The sequence below is a fragment of the Dermacentor andersoni genome, chromosome 6 (genome assembly GCF_023375885.2).
Source record: "Dermacentor andersoni chromosome 6, qqDerAnde1_hic_scaffold, whole genome shotgun sequence".
Lineage (NCBI taxonomy): Eukaryota > Metazoa > Arthropoda > Arachnida > Ixodida > Ixodidae > Dermacentor > Dermacentor andersoni.
Genome location: NC_092819.1, coordinates 52,837,647 through 52,861,434, shown reverse-complemented (window position 1 = coordinate 52,861,434; position 23,788 = coordinate 52,837,647). Strand labels below are relative to the sequence as shown.

Here is a 23,788-nt window from a genome sequence, read left to right as displayed (position 1 = left end):
AACTGAACCGAACACATACTATTCGCAATAGCATATAGTAACTCAGACAATTTTTGTTTTTCCCATAACTCACTAATTAATAGAGTTCAATTGCCCAACTTTTTCATTATTGGCTGAGGATCCCAAGTATGATGGCAGCTTTGTAGAGCACCTTCAGAAACCACTGATCGAGTTGTTTCCTTTACGATACGTCTCATGTGGTCCTTTTTTCCGGGTTGCAAAGACAGCCCGCGAAATATGAAAAAAAGCTAAGTGATGGAGCGTTTGCGCAATAATATGGTGCTGCACTCAAGCGTGCGTTCGGTGAACAAGGTCGACTGCATCGTGACTGGCGACGAGGAATCGGCAGGGTGTTCCTTATCTTATCGGCAGCGCTCGATCAGCAGCATGCATTTTCGCCGTCATCCGACGAGAGCGGACCTTGTTCACCGAACGTACGCACGATACCACTGCGCAAGCGCTCCATCGTGGGAGCGGGCACTAATCAGCGGGCAACCAAGTGCACGCGTTATCGCCATTCTGGGTTACAGCTTTGTAACTCACAAAACTGCCCTTTTCTCTCTCTCTCTCTCTCTCTGTTCCCCCCTCCAGCAGTCTGCCCACCTCCTCCTTCTACTGTCACTGCTATTGCGGGTGACAAGCGCGACAGATCCTGCACTGCTTTTGCGAGAGGGGAGGGGAGAGGGCACGCTTAATTACGGCGTCCAGAGGGCATTGTCTACATGCGACACGGCGTGAATGTTGACACTTCTCGGGTTGTCTTTGTGCCACACTCGTGTCACGTATTAAGGCGATAGCGTCAAGGGCCCCGTATCGCACGACATCAGGTGTCTGCGCCGGACGTCGCTTGGCGAATTCTGAACCACAACAGCTCAGGCCCTGCACGTGGCTCAAACCTTGGCTTACACTCTTCAAACAGTTATTCCTCGGTATTGTGAGGATGACATCCCAGAAACAAATACCATGCAACAAAACACCGATTGCGCATGCCTTCTATGTTTTCTTTTCTTTTCTTTTTTTTGTGACATGGCTACGTCTCAACCACGTGTCGACGTGGCCGGCGTTAGCGGCGCGCAGGACCGCAGCACCAGCGGGAAAGTCGAAGAAGGAGGCAAAGAAAGCTTCGCCTTAAAAATGAGACCCTCGATTCCCTTTCCCGTAGGGAACTCCGTCTATATTTGTGCAAGGCACGGTGTTTTTGCGGCAACGTACGCCCACTCGATCGCCCATATATGTCATGCCGTTTGAGGAACGGGTGCGAAAAAGGTCGTGGCACAACAGTCGGCAATGTGGGCGCACTCACGGGCAAATTGAAGTGGAAAGGGCGAGCCCGCCGTTAACGGAGATCTATTTGCAAAACAGAAAGCGGTGGGAGGCGCCGACCGCGCTTCCCCCTGTTAAGAACGGCCAGCTGTATTGCAAGTTTTGCCGGCCAGTTTCGACAGTGGCGGCAAATTTCCTTGGCGTTACGCTCTAGCCTCGTCGCCGTTGTGACTGACTGAGTTCGGCGGGCCAACTGTTGTTACCGAACCCACCAACGCGGACCTGATCTGCTATGAGTGGAGGAGTTGCCGCGGGAACGTCGTCGGACACTCCTTCCCACGCACCGACCAAGACCCAAGACAATGGCTACTCGGGCGCACTGCGCGGGTCGGCTCCGAGTTCTACGAAGCCCCTCTGACGTCGGCTCCGGACCGTGCACCTGTGTGCGTGTGTGCGTGTGTGTGTGCGTGTACGTGTGCGTGTGTGTGCGCGTGTGTGTGTGTGCGTGCGTGCGTGTGTGTGTGTGTGTGTGTGTGTGAGAGAGAGAGAGAGAGAGAGAGAGAGAGAGAGAGAGAGAGAGAGAGAGAGAGAGCCGTCCCGGGGAGAGGCGGCGTGTTTACAATGACTGGACGAACGTTTCCGTCCACTTGAAATCAAGGGGGGGACCGAGTGTTGTTAAGCCGCTGCTGTGCGGATGCTCGACACACTTTCTTAAGCAGTCATGTTAGACTGAGACACTCTCTCAGGCAGTCAGGTTAGACTGGCGCACTTTCTCTCGCAGTCATGCTAGAATGATCAACTGCATGTAAATACTGTAAATAAACCCATATTCCTCGTTCTCGATGAGAAGCAGTCCTTCCCTTCATCAACGTCTTCAGCGTGGATAAGTTGGACGACGGCATGGGCCAGCTACCTTCTAATTCATGCTGGACTCCAATCTTGACAACGGGTTGCGAACGATGGGATTGAGCCCCCAATCCTGACACCCCTCGCCGCGACACGTGCAGCCGTCGTTGGTATCCGGTTTCTATTGACGGCCAGCTGCGACAGCAACGCAGACATAAAGCGAGAACACGCACTTATAGAGCGAGATATAAGAAGGAAGAAGAAGCATGTGCTCACTACGGTACAGCTAGGGAAACGATGGAGCATGTTGTATTAGAATGTGAAAATATCGGCCCAGCTGTCGATTGAGGAATCACTGGTCTCCTTGAAGCCCTTGGTTTCAGCGAGAACAGGGGGAAAGTAAACATGCCCACAATAGAGATTGGTAAGACGCGATTGGAAGATTGGTGGAAGAAAAGTAGGGAAACGAAAAACAACGGAGGCATACAAAAACAAAGTTCACAATAGGGGTTCAGAAACTTTTGTTATGGGAATTCATCATGTTTTTTGTTTCCTTTTCTTTTTTCTTCTTTAACATAGGTAGGACATTAGTCAATAAAATAACAAGAGCTTGGCGGCGCAACCCACCGCCCTGTTTTAAAGGGGACGTTCATAACATCCATCTACCCATCCATCCTTCCATCCATCCATCCATATTGCAGCAAAACTCCGGAGACCACTCAGCACATCCTAATTAAATGCTAAGAGATTCACCCAGAGAGAACCGCAGGTAACGCACACTTTCCATAAGCAGAATCCGGTGAGCAGTCAAGATAAGCGAGAGACGGTTAGAGTGTGGTTGAAAACAAAAAAGCAGGGAAGAGATAGATACGGCCGGGTCTGTTACAGTTTAGGCTAGCGGTACAAGGTAGATTGTGAATGGAAAAAAAAAATATTAAGGGATATGTACACAAAAATGCTAGATAAAGAACATTTATTGCATACCTGATTAAATCAAGCAGCCTAGGTGACTATTTTTCACCACCCCATTTTAAAGGGGATGCCATAAAAGCATTATCATCATCATCACCACAGAGCGGTAACTGGTTCGCTGGAATTCCAAGCGGTGTCTCGGAGCGCGTATGATTCAAGTACTCTGCAAAACCACTTGCAAGAGGAGCTTTAAAGATGTTTTCAACCGCGCATTTGTCGCGCGCGGAAAACTAATTCCTGCGATAAGGGCCTAAGTGATATGGTCAACACCTCGTCGAAAGCGATGGCCGGACCACTGGGAGGCACCTCGATGATGAAGTGCTGCAGGATGGTGGTAAGAAAGATGAACGTCGCCATGTTGGCGATCATCTCCCCGGGACAAGAACGCTTGCCTGTAAGGAAGCGACGTTTTAGATAAGAATGTTTTGTTTCTCAGGCTTCAAGAGCACAAGATATGCAGTTGCATTCTATTTTTGCGTCAAGCAATACGATGAGCGTGAATACCTGATAATGGAGCTTTAGCGTACCAGAGACGCACTACCTGATACGTATGCCGCAGTATGCCAGAATATGTATCCGGCAACGGCAGCACTCGTAGCGACACCTGATAACGTTGTGATCAACATAACGCGGTAAGAGAGAGAGAGAGACAAAGGAAAGGAAAGTCAGGGAGGTTAGCCAGTGTAAGTCCCGGCTGGCTACCCTGTGCTGGGGAAAGGGGTAAAGGGAATAAAAGGAGAAAGAAGAAGAAGAGGAAAAAAAATGGAAAAAAAAGAAAATTGACACAGTAACGCGAAACTACGCGCTGCAACGTTCAGAGGCGGTCACACAATTGGCATGTCCTTAAAAACTTCAACAAAGCCCTTAAGGCCTTGAGTGCCGAAGCCCGTCTGGACCAGTGTCCTAGAGCTTTTTCCTCTGTAAAGGGGCGATTGTCCAGTTTTGCGAGAGCGGTCACGAGCACATAACGCGGTAAGAACACTCATGTGCTATGCACAACTCTTCGATTCGAGAGCAACGATACAAATTTGTGTTTATTATGGCGCTGCCAAAGCGTTTAGGCGTTGTGCAGTTGGCCACTGTAACAAAAGTTCACCTTCAGTTCAGCATTGCTTGACCGCAGTGTCACCAGATGTCACCACCAAGCGCTGCTGTTCTCCACTCCCGTGGGAGAGGGCACGCGTTGAGGCATCCTACTGTTGCTAGGTGACGGCGCTGCTCCTTATTGATGTCACTACTAGCGCTACTACTAGGCTAGCCGCCTATTTGTCAGCGCTTCGTTTCAAAGGGTATGCCAAAAGACATCCTCATCTATCATCATCACTCACATTTACTGCGGCGTATATGTAGTATGTATATGTATGTATATGCAGTACATATCAGCTATGCCACACCTCAATGTGGAGATGTTTAGCTTGACGCATGCATATTACCGGTTGCGTATTAGCGTGATACCATGCTGGGTAAACCCAGCGCTTATCTCACTCTTTCGTGTGCGCGCTTAGGCTTCTCGCCTCATGGTAAGGGGGGAGGCGGAGGAGAGGAGGAAGACATGTTCCTCTTCGAAATGCAATGGTTCTATCCTGAGGCTTCTTTTGTTCGCCGATATCTATCCTCACTCCCTGTCCTTTACTCCTATTCCACCACACGCATCTACCTGTGTCTCCTTTGCCTTGTTGTGATCTTTAGCGTCACAGTACTGTTATTTTAGACGCTGCGGCAATAAAGTACGAAGGAAGACCACACTCTTACCGCAGGAGAAGGCGATCAGCCTCTCAGGTTTGCTGGCTCGAGTCCCTCCTTCGACCAAGAAGCGCTCGGGCCGGAAAACTTCTGGGTCTTCCCAAAAGGACGTGTCGTAGAAGATGGACCTCAGCGAAGGGACCACGACGCTGCCTCGTGGAATGGCGTAGCCGCTTACTTTCGTGTCCTCGCTGGCACTGCGACGATAGCGCGGAGAGATCACATCAGGCAACAACAAAAAATTTGTTTAACGTTACTGAGACCTAAAGTAGAATGCGTCAAGCTATATCACAGGTAGCGCTATGACTTAGATGTTGTAAACGCGACAGAATGAGCTCGCAAGCCCTTTCCATGCACCTACTGGAAGGTATTGTAGGTAATTACAGCGCAAATCCAAAGAAATACACACCGCACAAGGATACAGAAACAATTTGTAAGCGCAATTCTGATCTCGTTAAGTGAAAAAACAATGCCCATATATGCTTTCGATCCAACCTACAGAGCATATGTACTGACATCAATCTGTCAGGTAACTGGGCTGTAGGTTGTCTTGGTGGCAGTAACCTTACACCTGCTCGTTATCCTACGTGCGGTGTTACTTCTCAACACCACAATGGCGTTAATTGGACGTTTGCCACGGGTCAAACAAACACCCCTGCGATCCGGACGTCAACGCAGCGTCAACATAGACTGTTGAAGGGTCCCCACGAAACGTGCTCACCCCACCATTACCTGGAAACCTGAGCAAAGGATGAAAAGGAGGGGGACAGCGACGACGAAGTGGGTGTCGCCGGTTGCTTTCTTTCCACAGATTCCAAACTAGTCTCTTCGGAGGCGGAGTTGCAGCGGGTTGTTACGAGCATGGGCGTGGTATCGCAACGGAGTCAACGATTATGATTTGTTGCTGGACAGTCTTCAGATTCTCTAGTCGGCACGCCTAGGGAAGACGACGGTATTAAAAGCGGTGACTCTTCGAGAGTGAGGAGAGAGGGTCCCGATGTGAACTGGGACGTTTAACTTGCTCCTGCATGAAGTGAGCTTCAGTAGCTGTAGCCGTGTAACTAAGCCAGTATAACCTTTTTTCCTTCATTTTCTACAACCTCACGTATCAGTCGATGGGCTTGGTGGATTCCTTGCCCTGAACGCCGTCCTTGCCGCAACAGCGGGTATCTCGACCACATTACTCACGGAGAGATCCACAACGCAAACGAGTTTGAACACAAGCGGCGGCGTTCGCAAATTGGACCAAGAGCAGGAGGAGCAGGAGGACACGGAGGAGGAGGAGGTCTTCGCGTGGAGAAAGACGAAGTCGGCCGGAAGAGCGTCTCTCCATAGCCCCGCTAAGAACAGCGCAAAGCAGGGACGTCCTTGTGGTGCGAGCTCACCATCGCATAAGGCCGATAGGGTTGACCGGCTTGAAGCGCGCCATCTCCCAGATGAAGGCCTGCGTGTACGGCATCCTGCTGCGGTCTTCCCACAGCACGCGAGAATCTTGACCGCGTTGATTGAGCACGACGTCGATCTCGGCCCGGACGCGGTTCTGCACCTCCGGCTTGGCGGCGCACATCAGTAGCAGCCACTCTACCGCGGTGCGCACGGTCTCGCTCCCGGCACCGAAGAAGGAAGACGCGTTCGTCGTGAGAAATTCGCCTGCAACAAAGCGCGTGGTCGACGACAGGAGGCGTTTGAGAGAGGCGTTCACTAAAAAGGGACTTTAGCGTTCACAATAGGGGTTCGGAAAGTTTGGTTATGAGAAATTCATCGTGCGGTGATTTTTTTCTTTCTTCTTCTCTTTTTTTTTTTTTTTTTTTTTTTTTTTTTTTTTTTTTTTTTTTTTTTTTTTTTTTAGCAACGGAGCTGTATACCTCCACCCTCCAAGGAAATTTTCGTGTCGTGAGCAAAAAAAACTCCCATACGTGTGCCGATCGAGGAGATATTAGGGAGATTTAGAATAGGGGCCCCAATAGATCGGGGCCCCAATAGATCGGGGCCCCAATAGATTGCGGCCCCAGAGAACTTTGCGGGTGTTAGCGTTGGGGCACGTAGGAGTGATGAGTTTTAGGATAGGGTTTTACATTTGCGGATAGCGTCTTGCGCTGACAGCGCCACTACGGTGTCAAAGAAAAGCTATTAGAAATAATTAAATAAAATATACCACTTTATGATAGGAATAGTAATTTTGACTTGCGTGTATTCGCGTTTTATTACAATTTAGAGGTTATTCTGTAAGCAGCAAACAATTAGTTGCGCATAGTTTTGAGCAAACCAACTTTACGTGCCTTCACCAGCCAAGCTTAGCCGTGTTAGGCCTACGAGCCATAAGACCCACAATCTAATTCAGAATCAGCGGCGTCTAATGAATCAATCTTCATAACACACGCTTGTTGAGAGAAGGCGATAACCTCAGTCACTTCTCCTAGCTTGCGAACTTAACGCGTTACCACCAATCGAACCCAGTTTAGTGCTAGGTTAGAGCCGTCGCTTCGATGAGTGCCGCCATGTTTGCTAACGCAAATCTTTTGGGGCCGCTATTTGGGCTCACGCTAAATCGGTGAAATAGCGTTCCCAACGCAAAACCCAAACGCAGTTTGCGTCTCACGCATGCGCAGTGGCTTCGACGCTATTTCTTTGGGGCCCCTATTGTAAAACTCACTAGTGTAATGCCTGGCTGACCCGCGGCGGAGGTGAAGCAGGCGTTAAGTACTCCCCATACGTGGGCCGATCCCGAAGATAGTGCAATGACGGGCTGATCTGCGGCGGAGGTGAAGCAGGCGCTAAGCACTCCCCATACGTGGACCAATCCCGAAGATAGTGCAATACCGACCCGAACCGCGGCGGAGGTGAAGGAGGCGTTAAGCACTCCCCATACGTGGGCCGATCCCGAAGATAGTGCAATGCCGGGCCTACCCGCGGCCGAGGGGCAGTTCGTCATTAAGGGGCCCACATACACAGTTTCGCTGGTATCCTTCTTCACACAATGGAAGGGCAGAGCTTTTTTTTTTCATTTTCTTTTTTTCCTTCTTTTAACATAGGTAGGACATTAGGCAATATAATAACAACAGCTTGGTGGCGCACCCACCGCCCGGTTTCAAAGGGCACGCTCATAACATTCATCCATCCAGAGAGAAACACTAAATTGGTTCAGAGTGATAAATCGCTCTCTCAAAAGACTATTTGGCACGCCATACTATTTTGGTTCATATCGCGGTAATAGTTTGACTATTAGAAGAGAAAAGCGGAGATCAATGTACCTTTTATTTTATAAGTTTCGCACCGAAACCCGACGACCGAGTACGTGAGTGTTAAGTCACGGTTTTAAAAGTGTTTCTTTCTTTCTTTTTTGTATTGAGGCCGCCCCGCGGCTCCATAAACGTTACCGAAACATGCTAAGTTTAGTCCCTGGCATTGTTTTCTTTTTAGAATTACAATGTATTCCACATTTACAGACAAAAAATTAACGAAGTCCTAGCAGATGCCGTCAAAATTCATGACGTCACGGGAAACTGGAGTGGAGTGGGCTGTTAGTAAAAGTGGGCTGATAGTGGAGTGAGCTGTTATTAGTAAAATGCACTTTTGGATTGCGAAACATCCAGAAAGAGACTCAAGAACCATCACGACAGGTCGTTGCGTTACCTCGATGTTCCTGCACAAGCTGACAGTGACGTCACGGGTTTTGGCGACGTCTATACGGGTCTGCTGAATCGTTCCTTTGTCAGGAAAAGCACTACTATCAATATCGAAGAACCAATTAGGTTCAGCTTGGCATGTTTCGAAAACTGAATGTAGACAACGGGTGGAGAAATATTCGTAATATTTCTCCAAGCGCCGAGTGTATATGGAAAGGTTCATAAAAGTTAAATCTGTCATCCACCATGCAGAATAAAGCCCGAAGCCACTAAAGCGAATGAACTCTGCAAGAATTCTCAAAGGGGATAAAGACGCACGGAAAAAGAAAGGAACGTTTATCAGTTCCCTTAGCATCTTCGTGCAACGTTCTGATGGACGCTAACCTCGGCGTGTTGTATGGCACGGTGTAGAGGGGCCTTGTACAGGGTTCATGTTCGTAGAAAAATGCGCTGCAGATGGCGCACGGGCCAGAGAAACAGGAAGGCGTTCCTGCTGGACAGGTAATATTACATGGGGCTTGAACTCGATATTCCTCGAATTGCAGTTACTCTACACACTCACGCGTGAAAGTCTTCTTTTCTTTCTCTCGTCGTCTCATCTCGCTGAGAAAGGCATCAACGTAGTCACGAACCACACCGTCCTGATAGGTTTTCTCGTGATGGCCTATTAGGTTCCTGTAAAGAGAGAAAACAAAGAACCCAAGGAGGGTGCCTAAATAGCAATTCACAGCATCACAGTGTGTGAAACACAATCTTGTCAACTTAAGGAAACTTAAGCAGGCAGGATCAAAGACTCATCGCCTAAAACTGAAACTGAAAGAACATGCAAGTTCAGATCTCCCATGCGCACGGTAACGCTAGCTGGTATACTTGTATAATCTCTAGTCAATCAAGCAGCGCTTAATTCAGGCACATGCTGACCACCTTGCGCTAGCAAGGCGCAGAGCTATGCTCCTTGGTGGAGCCTCTGAACTAACTTAGCAAATCTTCCGCAGCGCCCATTGTGGCGCTATCTATATCAGGCAGTCTGCAAATTATTGCTGTTGCCTCCTAAATATCGGTGACGACCTTTGCGCTTTCTCCCATATTTTGTCTTTCTTGGTCATTAGACATACAAAGGGTTCCAGCCAAGATGGCACGAACCAGTGAAAACACTAAAGAAGTACAATTTTGAGCGATTACACATATCGAAGGCACCTGTGACACACAAGCAGCTTCAGACAAGGCGCCTCACTAACCAATGCAAACACTAAGCATAACTGGCTATCGCAAGTAAAGTTTCGCACGATTACCCATCTCGGAGGCGCACATGACGTACAAAAGTCTCCTGCCAAGCAATCTCGCGAACCAGTACAATGACGTACAACTTGCCATCGCAAGTATAGAATGTCTGGTAGACCCGCGTAACCCGAAACTCGAGCTGCTCGGCCAGCCCACTCACTTTGAGATGCGATTCCTTCGTATCATGGCGCTCCTGAGCCTCCCGCATGCTCCTATGCGTAGAATGGAGAGCACTCTGCGCAGCCACGGGAAGAAGTTGATGGACGACATCTGTGTCGCCAACGCCGGGATCCCATCGGCGAACTCGTCCAGCTCGACACGCTCGGGGCTGCCGTACTCGAACCTCCGGCCGTACACCAGCGCCGTGATGACGTTGGACGTGCTGGACAGCAACAACGAGGAGATGGCCAGTGGCTCGCCCTTGCGAGACGCCAGCTCACGAACCAAGTCGGACAGTTCGTCCTGCATGCGGTAGTGGTTCCGTCCGCGAAGGTTCAATGAAAAAAAAGGTCCTGGTGAAACACGCAGTTCCCTGTTCGCTCGGCTTGCTTTCCTGATATGGTTGTGATATCAGCACGTGCGTTCTTCGTGAATTGCAACGCGATGCGATCACGATTTAGCCCGTGTTAGCGCAAGTTCCGCTTAAGTTATGATAATAACTTCTGCTCCCGCAATGGGAATGTAGCTACTTCGGACGGTTGTGCAAAGTTCATGTGCCACGTATCGTAGTCGCCGGTGGCTCACAACGCTTAAGCGACAGGAAGAGAGGGAGCGCAAGGTAAACGACGTTCCTTCTCATTTTTTTTTTTATCAGGTACTCTACGAACTCGGGCTGCAACACAATTGCATCGTGGTTGTGCCTGGCCTCGGAAACTCCGCCGCTTGGGTGGCAGTGGTAATTGGGGTCATCCAGCAGGAGAGTGGGAAAGTAAATCCGCGTTCCTTGCGCGTCCTCATAGATCGGCGCACGCCCGCGCCGCCGATCCAGGAAGCCGTGCTCTTTCTCCCGTTCTCTCAAGTTCTCTCACCTTGCCCTCCCTCACAACTCCCTCACCTTCGACTGTCTCCGCGCGCGCCCGCCGGCCCGACGCCACTTAGCCCGCTGCATGAATTTCCATGTTTCCTTATCGGCTGTTATCGGAAAGCGTGCGCTGCTGTGCCTGTACCGGCGTGGGCAGTTTCGTCAGTTTCGTGGCCCTCCATAGCTGTGCTCTTGTGCTCCGCTATGATTCAACCGTTTCAAGACTCGCACCGCTTGTGCATCGTGCAGTGCTGCACGAAGAGCTCAAATAAAAAAAAAAAATCCTGCAAGGTTCTTCCGGGTGCCTAAAAACAAGTGAGCGCGCGGAGCAGAGGACATCAGAAGGAGCATGTACACGAACACGGCCCTGTGCATGTGTGTGCTCCATGAGCCTCCGGACGTCGTTGCGCCTTGATTGCGCTACACTTTCCTCTTACCAGTAGAGAAAGCTGACAAACAGATGTTCCTCCTCATTGCCACCTGGTCTATGATTCGTGTTTTTTTTGTGCCAAGTCTCATTCTGCAACTTCAGTAGCTCGCCCAGATTTCTATTCCGCCCTCGGTGTTTTTTCTGTGTGTCACCATTCTACAAACGTACTAACAGCTGAAACATTACCGTTCGTGTTTATGTACTACCTCAATAATTGCCGGTGGGAAAACCCCGCGAACAACCTTCATGTGTAAGCATGATACGCTATTTTTTTCTCTGGAAAGCATGAGCATTTCAAGTGTCCTATATGCAGGTTTATACAGCTCGTGTTTATTACACAAATTAGTGCCCAGTAGGTATGACTTAGTGCCTAAGCGACGTAATTTTACTGCTAAGTATTGCATTCGTGGTGAAAGAAATGTCGTGTTGTTGGCTTATTTCACCTGTTCTTTGATTGAGGAATAAGCCTTTCTGCGAATGTTTTCTATGTGCTGCTGAAAAAGCTGACTACCTTCTGGTACCCTTTGCTACCTTTACTCAAGTTGTGGCCAAGTGCAAAATAATGTGATAATGTGTATTTCCGTTTTTAGTGCAATGTTATTTTTGTTCTACCATGTCTTTTTCACTTTGTTCAGTAGTAATGAACATGTCACGCATTTCACATACTTTTGTGCAGGTATATAAGTAAGTTCTTGTTTTTTTTTTTTGGTATGGCTGTCGATAAAACAATCTTAGCATTTCATTAATTTTTTTAGGTATTTTGCGTGTCATTGTTCTTGCCACTACCTGTGAATTTTCCTTTTCTTTAGTTATTATGACTATGTCATACACGTCGTCCAGTTTTGTGCAATATCTCAGTGAGTATATCACAAACTCTCAGTACGCATATCAGAAGCTCTTCTACATTTTGGTGTTTAGGGCATTATATAAAGTTCTTTTTTTTTATATGTGTGTCCGAAACGGCCTTAGCGTTGTCTTGAGTATTTTTTTTTTTATTTCACTGTCTGTGAAGTTTTGTGTTGTTTAGCAGTCATGTACATGTCATGCATTTTTCACTTTTGTTCATTTTCTGAGCGTGCATAATACCAAGTTATACGAAAGTCTTTGTTTTCGGAAACGGAAGTCAATAAAACGAGGCCAAACATCTCTTGGAAGTGGAATTTATATATGTTCTGGCGTATGCTGGCGTACTCAAAGTATGGACAAGAGTGTGTGCGTGCAAACACATCAAAAACCCACGGCGCACCACGCATCGGTTCACAATGCCAATAGCGCGTGCGCGCGATAAAAAAGAAAAAAAAAATACGCGCTGCGGACAGGCAAAAAGAAAGCAAAAGTAAAGGTGCACGCGGCATGGGAAAGGGTCGAAAGGGAGCGGAGCGCGTCGTCATAATAATAATAAAAAAAAACAAAGCGCGCTAGAATGAGGAGGCGCCACGCGGTCGCCGTTCCTGTTGCCATGACAACGCAAACAATCGTGTGCGCCGCCATTTTACCAAAGCATCGCCCTCCTGCTGGGGCCGTAACTGAAGGGGACCTTGGCGCTAGCGTCGAGAGTCTGCTTAAGAACAGCCAATGGCAGCCATGCGAAGATTCACCCCTGGGGCTGTGGGCTATGAGCACACGTCGACACTCGCGACACTGATTTCCGCGTAACTAATTCCGGACACTGTCAAATTCCACCGTGCTGACGTTTTGAGCCAAACAGAAAGGCCCTAGAAGTCCTGTGGGTCAATAGGAGCTCGCAAGATTGTGAATTTAACAATATGGTGGAATTTTCTAATGTCCACAATGATGCCTCAGAACAGCAACTCCCCGCCCCCCCTCCCGGTGAAATCACGGACACCTTCCTGCAGCTAAATACTCTGACGGTGCCGAGCCTATTATTAGAGCGAAATTCTCGGTCATTAAAAGGATTGCCCGAGCTAGGTATATCGTATAGAAGCCAAGTGCTTTTAAAGGGTTCAAGCTCAGGGTGTGAAGTTCAATCTAGAGCATTTTTCAAAAAAGAATGTGGTTCGCCTCTACCGGTAAAAAAATTAACTAGGCTCGAGCAGATTCGATCGATATATATGGCGTCGCGGCGAGGTGGTGCGAGAACTTCAACGCGCCGACAACCGTCTTTCGTTTTCTTTTTTAGAGCGCAGCTCTTTGGCGTCCGTTCCTGGGTTTCGCGTCGTCGTCGGCGTTGTCGTCGGCCTCGTAACCAGCTCCGCCCCCCTTTCATCCCCCCAGCGCTAGCAGCGACCGACTGATACCGCTGGATGCCGCTGACGCCGCTAGAGAGTCAAGATAACGTGACTGCATAGAACACCGTCGCCGCCATGCAGAAAGAGGAGGAAAGGGTCCCCCCCCCCCCCTGTTCTTGTGTGGCGGATAGGGTGCTCTTCAGTTGCCGACGCGCCGGTTATTTCACGTAGGCCCCGGCACGTCGACGAATACGTGACCACCTTCCCACGGCTAGACCTGGTTCTTAGCGCTGCGGAAGCGAGGGTATCTTATTGTTTGTGTCGGCATCGGCGGCGTTGTCCCTGAAACCAACTCCGCAGCTGGGGTTGACTCACTATCGGCGTCAGCGGCATCAGTCAGTCGCTGCTATCTCGTCCCTCCTCCCTTTATCGTGTTGTCCGCTTGCTGCGCGCGCTTCTGCCCCCATCGTTTGCCGCTGGGTGTACACGCCGCCCCCCTCCCCCCTCTTCCTGCGAGTCTCCGGTTGTCAAAGCGCCGGCTCGAACTTAATTCCTTTCTTCGCTCCTCCTCCAATGCAACCCCTGTGCGGTGGCAATCAGAGAGCCAGATCGGTGGCGGCGGATCTGTATATGTGCACCGCCCGAGCCGAAATTGCCGCTGCCGTTCGCCCTGTGCGTTGGCAATCAGAGAGCCAGATCGGTGGCGGCGGATCTGTATATGTGCACCGCCCGAGCCGAAATTGCCGCTGCCGTTCGCCACTGCGAAATTATCTGCCAGTTCTTTCTGAGCCATGAGCGAGACGACCCGTGGGACTTTAATGTTGACATAAAGACAAACAGCAATTTCCTAACACTTATGCGGGAGAACATCCCGTTCCTCTCGCTCGTAACGCGTCCCACGGCTGTGACAACCTCGCGAGGCACTTGTATAGATCTCGTCTTTGAGAATCAAGCATTGGTGTACCAAGTCGAACATATATCAGTCTATTTCTCCGACCACAAAGCTTCCTTCATGACTGTCAAGAACTGTTAGTGGAGTCTTTTGTTAAAGGAATACGTGTGAAAAATAAAAAAAAAATTCTGTGATAGCGCATACATGTGTTGCTCGATTTCTTTGCCTCAATCTATCGAAAAGGTGAAACAGCTTATTTGCTGCGCTCAAATTTCGCATTAGGAAGTAACGTAATCGTCGGTAATTTTTTTATTTAACTTTCTTATGCGTTCTCGCTGGCCTATACCAACCTTCTTATCACGGTAAGAGTTGTCATTGGTGGGTTCAAAGTACTTATCAAATTTGTATGAATTTCTAATATAAAACTCCTTTCTTTTATTTTTGCAAGAAAATATGATTTCGTTTGTCATTGTGGGTGAGGCTATTATCGTCTGCTGGTCATCTGCAACTCTCAGAAATACATGGTCGTCAGCCTATGCGATCGCGATGAAGAGGCCTTTGTCTATGGTTTCGGCACATATTATTTTTTTAAAGTAACATTAACATGACGCCAAGAGGAAGTCGGCGGAGGGACAGCCGTAGCGGTTGCTCACGTGTATATGCGTCTTGAGAGCTTGCGTGGTGCTGGTCAGTGTCTTGAACGTCCTTATTGTGAACCGGCGCTGTTCCTTCCAAAGCGGCCCGTTGGCCACAATCAGGCCTGCATGAGGAACGCGCGGTTAAGTGCTGCGCTGTTACGCGATCGCAGCATAAAACAGAATCCGAGTACCAAAAAAAGAAATGAAAGAAAGAAAAAGAGAGGAACGACAGAATCTTCTGTCTCTGGTACACGTTGAACTGTATCCGCCCACGATTCTTTTTTTATATATTTACGTTGTAGAATGTTGCTGGTGTCAAGTCTTACTTTTGTCTTATCAACCTCGGCTGTTTTAAAACAGAACTTTGATTTATGGAATGACTGAGGGATCTACAGCACGGAATCGAAAGCACGCCCTTCTGCTCAGCAACAGAACGTAAAATATATCGACTAATGGCGTTTCTCACTGGTCGATTCGAAGCAGGATTTCTTGCTCCGCGGCAACGAATCCGAATTTCACTGGTCGATCTGGAGCGGGTTCGCGCGTTCCATTGGTCGTTTCGGATCAACCCGCTCCGCGCCGGATCGCTCTCACTTGCTCCGCCGGCGAGGCGCGGATTCTGGCGGAAGTAGCTCGCGTCACTTCCGTCTTCGAGCGAAATCGGTACCCGGTCGGTACGCACAACATTGTGTTGTTTCGCAAGATGGCTGCGTTCGGTGCTGCTGCAGAGCTCGCGTTTAGCGATGAGAGCTCGCGCGACAGCGATTACGAGGTGACGCAGGTGCTGTACGAAGCCTTCTATGCACGTTGTCCGTGCACAATCCTTGCGGGCGCGACATGGAAATGACGGACTCTGCGACTACCGCTGTCAAATTACGCACGGGGGACGGCGAGTTTGGTTGCCGTGGAAACGTACAGAGCGGAAGTCGGGCATGATTTCCGGAACCGGTTTGTGCGTCGTGTACGCAGACTTCCTGTATGATCCCCCGCGGAGCGTTTTTGCGCTCCGCTGGCCGATTCGGATTTGTGAAACCCGAACGCTCGCGCGAGGATTTCGGCGGCCGCTCCAGATCGACCAGTGAAAAGCGCCATAAGTCAACCCACCGGGTGTGACACTGAAGTGACGCACCTGCAAAACTTATGCACTGTGCTGTGTATTTCTGCACACGTTATACCATGCATGGTCTTGCTCTTGAGAATTTCTCGAAGATACGTACGCATGTACTACACCTGACAGCGGATGCCTATTCATCATTCATCATCCCTCTCTGCTTTATTTCTCAATCTCCCCCTTTCCACTTCAGCCCAGTACAGGGCAGAGGAAAGCCTTTCCGTTCAACGTCCCTGCTATTAAGTCTTCATTAAACTATCATTACATCCCTCTCTTTCTTTCTCTTTCGTGTCCTGCTCTAATAACTCAACGTTGGCCAAAAGGGGCCAGAAAGAGCGACGGGAAGCTAGCTTTTAGTCATAGCTAAGTAGTCTTCCGAGGATCGATTTTGATTTGTTTGGCAGGAAACCATTGCTTATTAACGGGAAAATTAAGGACAATTTTGAATTGGTTTGAATGCAATTGAAAACTGCATTCGAGTGTGTACCTTCCACTTTTAAGAAGGGAGCTAGGACAAAAGGCAGCAACGCCTGCGGCGCCCCCATAACTGGGACTATACAGTTACACAAAAACTGTGACAGCATAACAGAAACGTTCATCTGGTATATTTAAAGGAAATATACGCAAAATACGCAGTGAATAACGGATGAAAATGCAAGCAAGCACGACACGTGAGAAACGTACACGCAACATGAACAGTGAAGAGCACTCTAAATATATTCATTATTACATAAGTAAATAGAAAACTATAAACACTAGAGTTTACTCAAACAAAAAACGGTGGTTACCCAGTAGATTTGAGAGGTAAGAAATTAGGCGAGAAGTAGTTGACTTACTTCCCGCTTTATCATTTTTCATACTTACGGTTTCTAGTAATTTCCTCCATATCTTTATCGTTGTTTAAGTAACTTTTGATCTGGTGGCACTGTGAACTTGTGAGCCACAGTCTGTCTATAATTTTGTTACTCCTGTAAGGAGGTGTCTATACGTGCACGGCAATCGCTGAAGGTGCTGCGATGTTAGCAGAAAGGTAGGATCATTATTAAGGGCAAAGCTTCTCGTTATCAACTTCGCGGTCAAACCGCAGCGCTGTCATGGTACATAATCAGACGTCACAGTTTTCAAAGTACATTCGCATGTTTTGGTCGTTTCTGATCGGGAAAAGGTTCTCGAAGTTCCCTAGGTTGAGCATTTGGTTCCTTTAATTTGCAGCAACTAGTCAGTAGCATACACGCGGCGAAAACACGTGACGTCACAAGCAGCTAGTGAGAGAACTTCAGGTGGCGTCGTCACCGTTGGTGCTCCAGTGGTGCTATTGATCAATCCGGCTTAACTTCATATTCCCTTTCCGCGCCTGAAGACTTATCTGCCAAGCTGCTCGTACTATCACCAGAAATATCGACTAAGCATCCGTAATGTCCGCGAGCGACTTCTAAGGTACATTATCTGTTTCAAAGCCTTCCGAGTGATCATGTTTCACTGCACGGAAGGTACTACGAAATTAAACGCGACAGGGAAACCTTAAAGGGCCCCTCGCCAGGTCTGGCCATTTTGAGCTGACAAGCGCAGAGCATAGAATGCGCGATAACGATCGTGTCTGCAAAGTATTACATCGCTACGCGCCACGTAAATATTTGAAATTTGAAGCCGAACGCCGTCTTCCCTTCTCCTCGCGGCCGCCACGCTCCGAGCCGGAGGATGACGTACACGTGCTAATGCGCCTACGCATACGTGTTTGTGCTGTGACGTCGCTCGTGGTGACACCTGACTTCGAGAATTATTCAAGGCAACATATGTTATTTGTGTAATGTGTTGCTAGAATAGACGACTTAAAGCTTAGAGATAAAATAAAACATACAAACCGAATGTCCGCATGTTTTTGTTTTGCTTCGCGCAGCAGCAAGAGAGATGTACTTTTGTTTCGTCTGCTCGTTGCCACGTCATGTAGTCGCGCGCGCAAACACCGAGACTATATCTTTTTCTACCGTGTTCCAGCGCGGGATCGTGCTCTGCGATCCGCTTGTGTCTGCCTCAGTATTCGTGTAGCACAGACTTGTACCGCTAGTCAGGTGTCCTCGTGCACAGCGCGCAAAATTGAGCGCTGCGCCCCCGAAGCGAGACAATCACAATTAACAGATCGCCCGCGACGCCGTTAGCGGAAGTGCGCCGCGCCGCAAGAAAGCGAGGAGAAAAAAAAGTGAAGGAGGGGCCTGTGACGTAAGCGTCACGCGATCCTCGAGGTCCGGTATGGGAGAACGCAGGGAAGGAATTTCGCTTGCAGAAGAGGCTAGACGGGGCAAGTGGAGAGATCGTCTCGCTTTGCAGGGGAGCTCGCGTCCTGAAGTCATGGGTTCGCGGGACGGAAATATTTATATCTGGGCTATTAATGAGCCGATCTGAAACAATTTTGCGGCAGAACGCTCCCTAGAGGACACGTAACAAATAGAACCCCGACATGCGCAATTGCTTGAGAGTGAGGTGTCAAGCCGCTAGATATCTAGGCCCGTATACACACAAAAAAAAAAAAAAAAAGTTCTTACGCTGGTAAAGTCCCCCCCCCCCCCCCAAAAAAAAAAAACGTCCTACAGTCACAGCGAACATAATATTAGCGTAGCCTGAGACCAATCAGAAAAAAATTCTTACGAACAAAAAAAGCTTTGTGAATTCTAGCGTAGGCTGAGACCAATCAGGAAAAAGTCCTTACGAACACAAAAATCTTTGTGAATCCGTCCCCCGGTCACTGGGCCCGAGAGCGCGTAATGGTGGCGGTGCAATGCCAAAGCTATAGTGAACTAGAATATATAGCCAAAGCCACTACGCCACCACGGGGGGTTTCCGACGCTATATACTAGAAGAGGGTGTAGCGGCGCGGCGATGGAGCAGCGCACCACCCCCGCACCCACAAACAACTCCGCGAGGCGTCCCGCGGACCCCCCGTGAGCGGACCTTTGTGAGTGATAGTGACCTGAAGAAAGGAAAGACGCTTGATTCTGCAACCCGTGAGGCAGCACGGCGAAGCGTCGTCAGGGGTGGGTGAGTGGGAAGTGAGAGATGATAGAGAAAGAGGGAGAATGTGGCCTCTCCATTCCACTATGCGCGACAGGTGGCAGTCCTGAGTAACGTGGCCAGCGTTGTAGCGGGCGCTCACACGGTGTCTATTCCAGTGGAGTGTATAAACTCCAGCAGGCTTCGCAGCGCAGGTAGCCGGGGACACACCGGTAACAGCATGGTCAGTCTCTGTGGCCGCTGGAAGGCCGTGGCGTCTATAAGTGTTGATCACTATGGAGCGTTCCTGCGCCAAGGGTGGGCAGGCACAGAGAAGCTGCCCCAGAGCCTCGGGGTCCCCGCACCTGTTGCAGGCAGGTGACGTGGCGCGGCCCTTGGCGTACAGCCGGGTCGCAAGCCCAGGAGCGCGGAACGGTCTCTTCTGGAGAGGCCAGTCTCTGGAAGCGGCTTGGGGGCCCTGCCACTGGCCACTCGGGGGTCCGGGAGAATGGAGGGGAGCAGGCACCGTAGTCTCGTGTAGTCCGAAGCCGCTACCGCTCTGATAACCGGCACTACATCATGGTGGGCAGCTTTGGCGTAGGTATCCGCCTCCTCGTTACCGCGGATACACCGACGTGTGAGGGCAGCCAGTGGAAGGACATTGAAATTCCGGTGGTGACTAGAGCCGCGCACCAGGCACATGGACACATCGATCCGACTCGCTGTGCCGAACGTCGTTTAGTGCACGAGATCCCTTTTCTCATTACTTTGTTTACTGCTTTCCTTTCACACTTGGCCCACGTACCGCACTTCTCTCTACTCATTTTCGCTCTTTTCTCCTCTCTCTCTCTCTCTCTAGAGCTCTCGCCACATCCGGCGCGCTGCGGCCGCCCGCTTAATTCTCTCCCCTTTGAACAGAAATGAACTAGACCTCGTTACTGAAAAGACGTGTACCCGTCTCGTTCACCACGGCTCTACAGAGTTTCCTCACTCGAGTGACTAGCAGGTGTAGTTTTCCCTGGAAGGTCCACGGATAGCGCGCGCTAAGAGATGCCGCGCACCATCTGCTCACATTTCTGCGAGAGCCATGATTTAACGGACTCGCGGTGACACACTTTCACGACACGGATTGGGACGCTGAGGCGGAGCAATTTCCAGGCTATAACCTTGCCTCTGGCAATGCCCCCAACACCACTGCCACAATCAAGGTTCGTTAGGTGTTCATCGGATGTTGATGGGTGATTGGCAGATGATGCCGCGATATGCTGTGGATGTACTACTACTTGTTGCTCATGAGGCAAGGGTGCTTGATTTGAAGAAACCGCTATCGATGTTTGTTACATGCTAGTGGGTGACAGTGACATTATACGACAGCCACACTGGCGGGCAAAGTACTATCTTCTACAACCGAGACAAACGCGCTTACTTTGATATTTCTCGTAGACGTTGTCGGGGAATTCATGGGGCCGGTCGAGCAGGGCGTCGTTCCAGAGGGCCTCCTTTATGGAGCCGAAGTCGCACAAGAAGACCACGTACCGGAAACCGAACTGGAGTCTACAAAAAAAAAAAGAAAACATTTGCCTCTTTGTCGCACGTTAAAGCACATGAGTGAAAAACACAGATACCCAACTAAACTAGATATAACCAAATAATGGATATAACAAAGTAAATGAAATTCACCTTAAAATCGCCATAGAGGTACATAGTGCCGTAAGTGCAATAACGGATATAACGAAGGAATTCGTGTCTCCTCCTTCAACTTTGTTATAGCAAGGTTTTACTTAGGGCGTGTTTCGTTACTGTTGTTGCTTTTAGGCTGTGCAGAATTTTAAGATCGCCTGGGACAGACGGCATAAGTCTAGTTCTTTTTTTAACGGTATTACTCAAACTAGAAGACATTACTTGTACGAAAAATGTCAAAACCTATACAATCGACTAATTAAATATCAGTTTTTCACTTTTCTAATAAAATACCTTACGGCACATACTTCAATGTACGAATTGTGGCCGGAATGTTAAAGGCAGTGCATACATACCCTCCGTGATCCGAACGTACTCACTAATGTGTACTCTCGTTGACCCGACGCGGTATCCCTGCAGCTACATGGCATTGGAGGACGAGGTCGCGTGTCCGGTCAAGGCCGCGGCGGCTGCAATCCGATGGGGGCGGGACGCAAGAACGCTGTATTGCGTGCTCATTAAAGAGCCCCAGGGGGTCCAAATTACTCCGAAGCCCCACATACGGCGTACGTCACGATCAGATCGTGGTAATGCACCCCTAAAACCCCATAATATATGTGTTTTCTTTTTTTGCGCTTTCCGTGGCCAGATTAAAAGTGATCAAGCTGTTCCAATTTTCTTTTGTATAGAACGGTGTTTCGGTTTTCGCGGCTAAATGGTCCGTTCTAATTTTAAAAAACAAAGAAGAAGATTATTTCATTTCATTACGTTAACTTATTTTATCAAAATTCCTAACAATATGTTCATTATACTTATAAATTACAGTTCTATAGTCCCACGCTCTACTATTCAGATCTAGTTTTGCTGTAATTCTAAGCATACGGAAAACCGCCTCCTTTTTGGCCAATTCATCACAGTGGGCATGCGCCACTGTTTAGGATACAAGACAAAACAAGACAAAACGTACTCAGGCTACAGGAACATACCCAAACACGTTGCCGTATTTCTGCTTGAGCGCCTCGATGTCCCGATGTCCGTGCTCGGTCATGAAGGGCAGGTAGCCGAGGAGAGGCAGGCCTCGCGGTCCAGGCGGCAGGTCGGGTCGAAACATCCTCCGCAGCGAGAACCACAGGTATTGCAGCAGCGGTGCCGCAATTGCGACGATCAGCGCCGTGATCGCGCACTCCCACATCACCGCCTCCGGCATGATTGAAGCTGGAGCAACTCTTGGCGCAGTGGTTACAGTTATAGGTTCGACGAGTCGTCGACTGCGGGGCACGAACCGCGCGGGCTATGCCGCTGCTAACTATAGCTGAATTCCTGTATTTATAAACAATCTCAGCGGAGTAGGCGGCTTTGAACGCAATATAAAGAACAAATAGAAGGATACGTTTGGGAACGGCAACGAAGGGGCTGTGAGAGAGAGAAAGATGTCCTTTTGCGGGCGAGAATAGAGTGCGGCAGTTGATGCCAAGGTTAGCCATGCACTAGACTTGTGCGAGCGGATGGTTATCTCCACAATTAAGCGTTGGTAAAACTCGGCTCCGTCGTTCTGCTCGGCTTGTATATGTTTTGTTATTTATTTCTTGTTGTGACTCTCTCAAAGATCACAGCCGTGTAGCCAATCATAATGAACAAAAAAGAAAGAGCATATCAGTCGGATTTGCGGAAACAGTCATATGGTTGCCCATGTTAGCGATAAGCCTAAATTCTCGCGCGCTTTCCTCCTTCGTATACGTTCGCTTGTTTCAGACTGATGCACGCACCCCTTCTCTTTGTGGAGGGTGCTCTGACCGTGTAACATGCTACGTTTGAACGTACATCTTGCAATGACAATTGAGGAGGTTACTAGTCACGCTTCGGCGCGTGACGTTCCAAACATTGCATGAGCTTGAAGCATTCCATCATACTCGCACTCGGCCAAATATACGGCATTCGTGTCACGACGGCGTCTAAGATACACCGACAGGTGGTATTTGTAACTGGTAATGAGACGGAGGGTAATCGGTTATCGCTGGAAGAAGCCTTAGTCCTGGCAATGTACATAAATATAATGATGATGACGATGAAATACAACCACTAGGTTGAACGAGAGGAAAGGCAAACCGAGGGTCGGTTTGCCTTTCCAGGATAAACGACGATATAAAGCCGACAATGATTTCATTGGCATCCTTTTGGTTTCGTTGTCTGTTGACTCTATACAGGTAACGTCGCTACGTTATACGGAGCGACATTCTCTCATGGGCGAGCACAGAGTGCGGCACTTGATGCGAGGGTCAGCCAGGTGCGTGACCTGCCCTAGCGGATGGACATTTGTTAGTCAAACTCGGCCACGGCGTTCTTATCGGCTAACATGTTTTCGTTCCCAACTCGCCTGTAAATGCCACAGCTGTTTATCAGTATGTAGCTGAAAGTGACACGGGAAAAAATGAAGAAAAACGTATGTCGCTCAGATCTGCGCAAACATTTAGCATACGGTACGTTTATGTGGGAAGCCTTCCCTCGCTCATTTCCTCCCCCGTGTGCTCGCTAGTTTTAGATCGCTAATTTCTAAATGCCACGCCTAAACTAGCTGCGACACGACCGAGTTATATAGTTTAGGGGGCGCAAGCGGCTTGCGTATCGCAAGAACTAGGGGCGACGTCAGGCACGTTCGCAGGATTTTTTTTCGGGGAGGGGGGGGACGCAACCCAAGGTAACTTTTCTATGCAAATGAGGGGGAGGGTACTTTTGCTAGTACAAATGTGAATAACCCCACCGTTCATCATAAATACCAGTACACCCGCAAAAGAGAATTGAAATAACGTGTATCTCACAGGTACGCCTGTGAGATACACCTCTTCTTTGCTTGGCAAACAGCGAACCACATCAAATGGACTCGCGCGTGAAAGATGGGCAGGAAGAACCTTGCCAAGAACAAGATAAGAAGCGAAAGTGCAAAATAAAGATTTTTAGTAGCGTTTTTTTGAATTAGCTCTGGAAGAATTACAGAGAAATGATTATTTTTGCAACAATCACAGTTCTTTTGGATACCTCGTTTACTGCTCTGCCAAGTGCCAAAACCGACTCGTGTTGTTATTTGGGAAGTTACGTAACGATGCGTGGTCACGA

General features: G+C 49.0%; 1 protein-coding gene across 1 annotated transcript; it reads right to left on the bottom strand.

Annotated features, from left to right (window-relative positions):
• Positions 1-3,065: 3,065 nt before the first annotated feature.
• Positions 3,066-21,884, bottom strand: LOC126523060 (cytochrome P450 2J6-like). The gene is made up of 8 exons (XM_055066686.2): positions 21,664-21,884; positions 20,424-20,551; positions 14,917-15,023; positions 9,892-10,193; positions 9,013-9,125; positions 6,210-6,474; positions 4,834-5,021; positions 3,066-3,473 (listed from the first exon to the last, which is right to left on the bottom strand). Exons 1-8 carry the CDS (start codon positions 21,882-21,884, stop codon positions 3,283-3,285), a joined length of 1,515 nt encoding a protein of 504 aa, XP_054922661.2. The 3' UTR covers positions 3,066-3,282.
• Between the last annotated feature and the right edge of the window lie 1,904 nt (positions 21,885-23,788).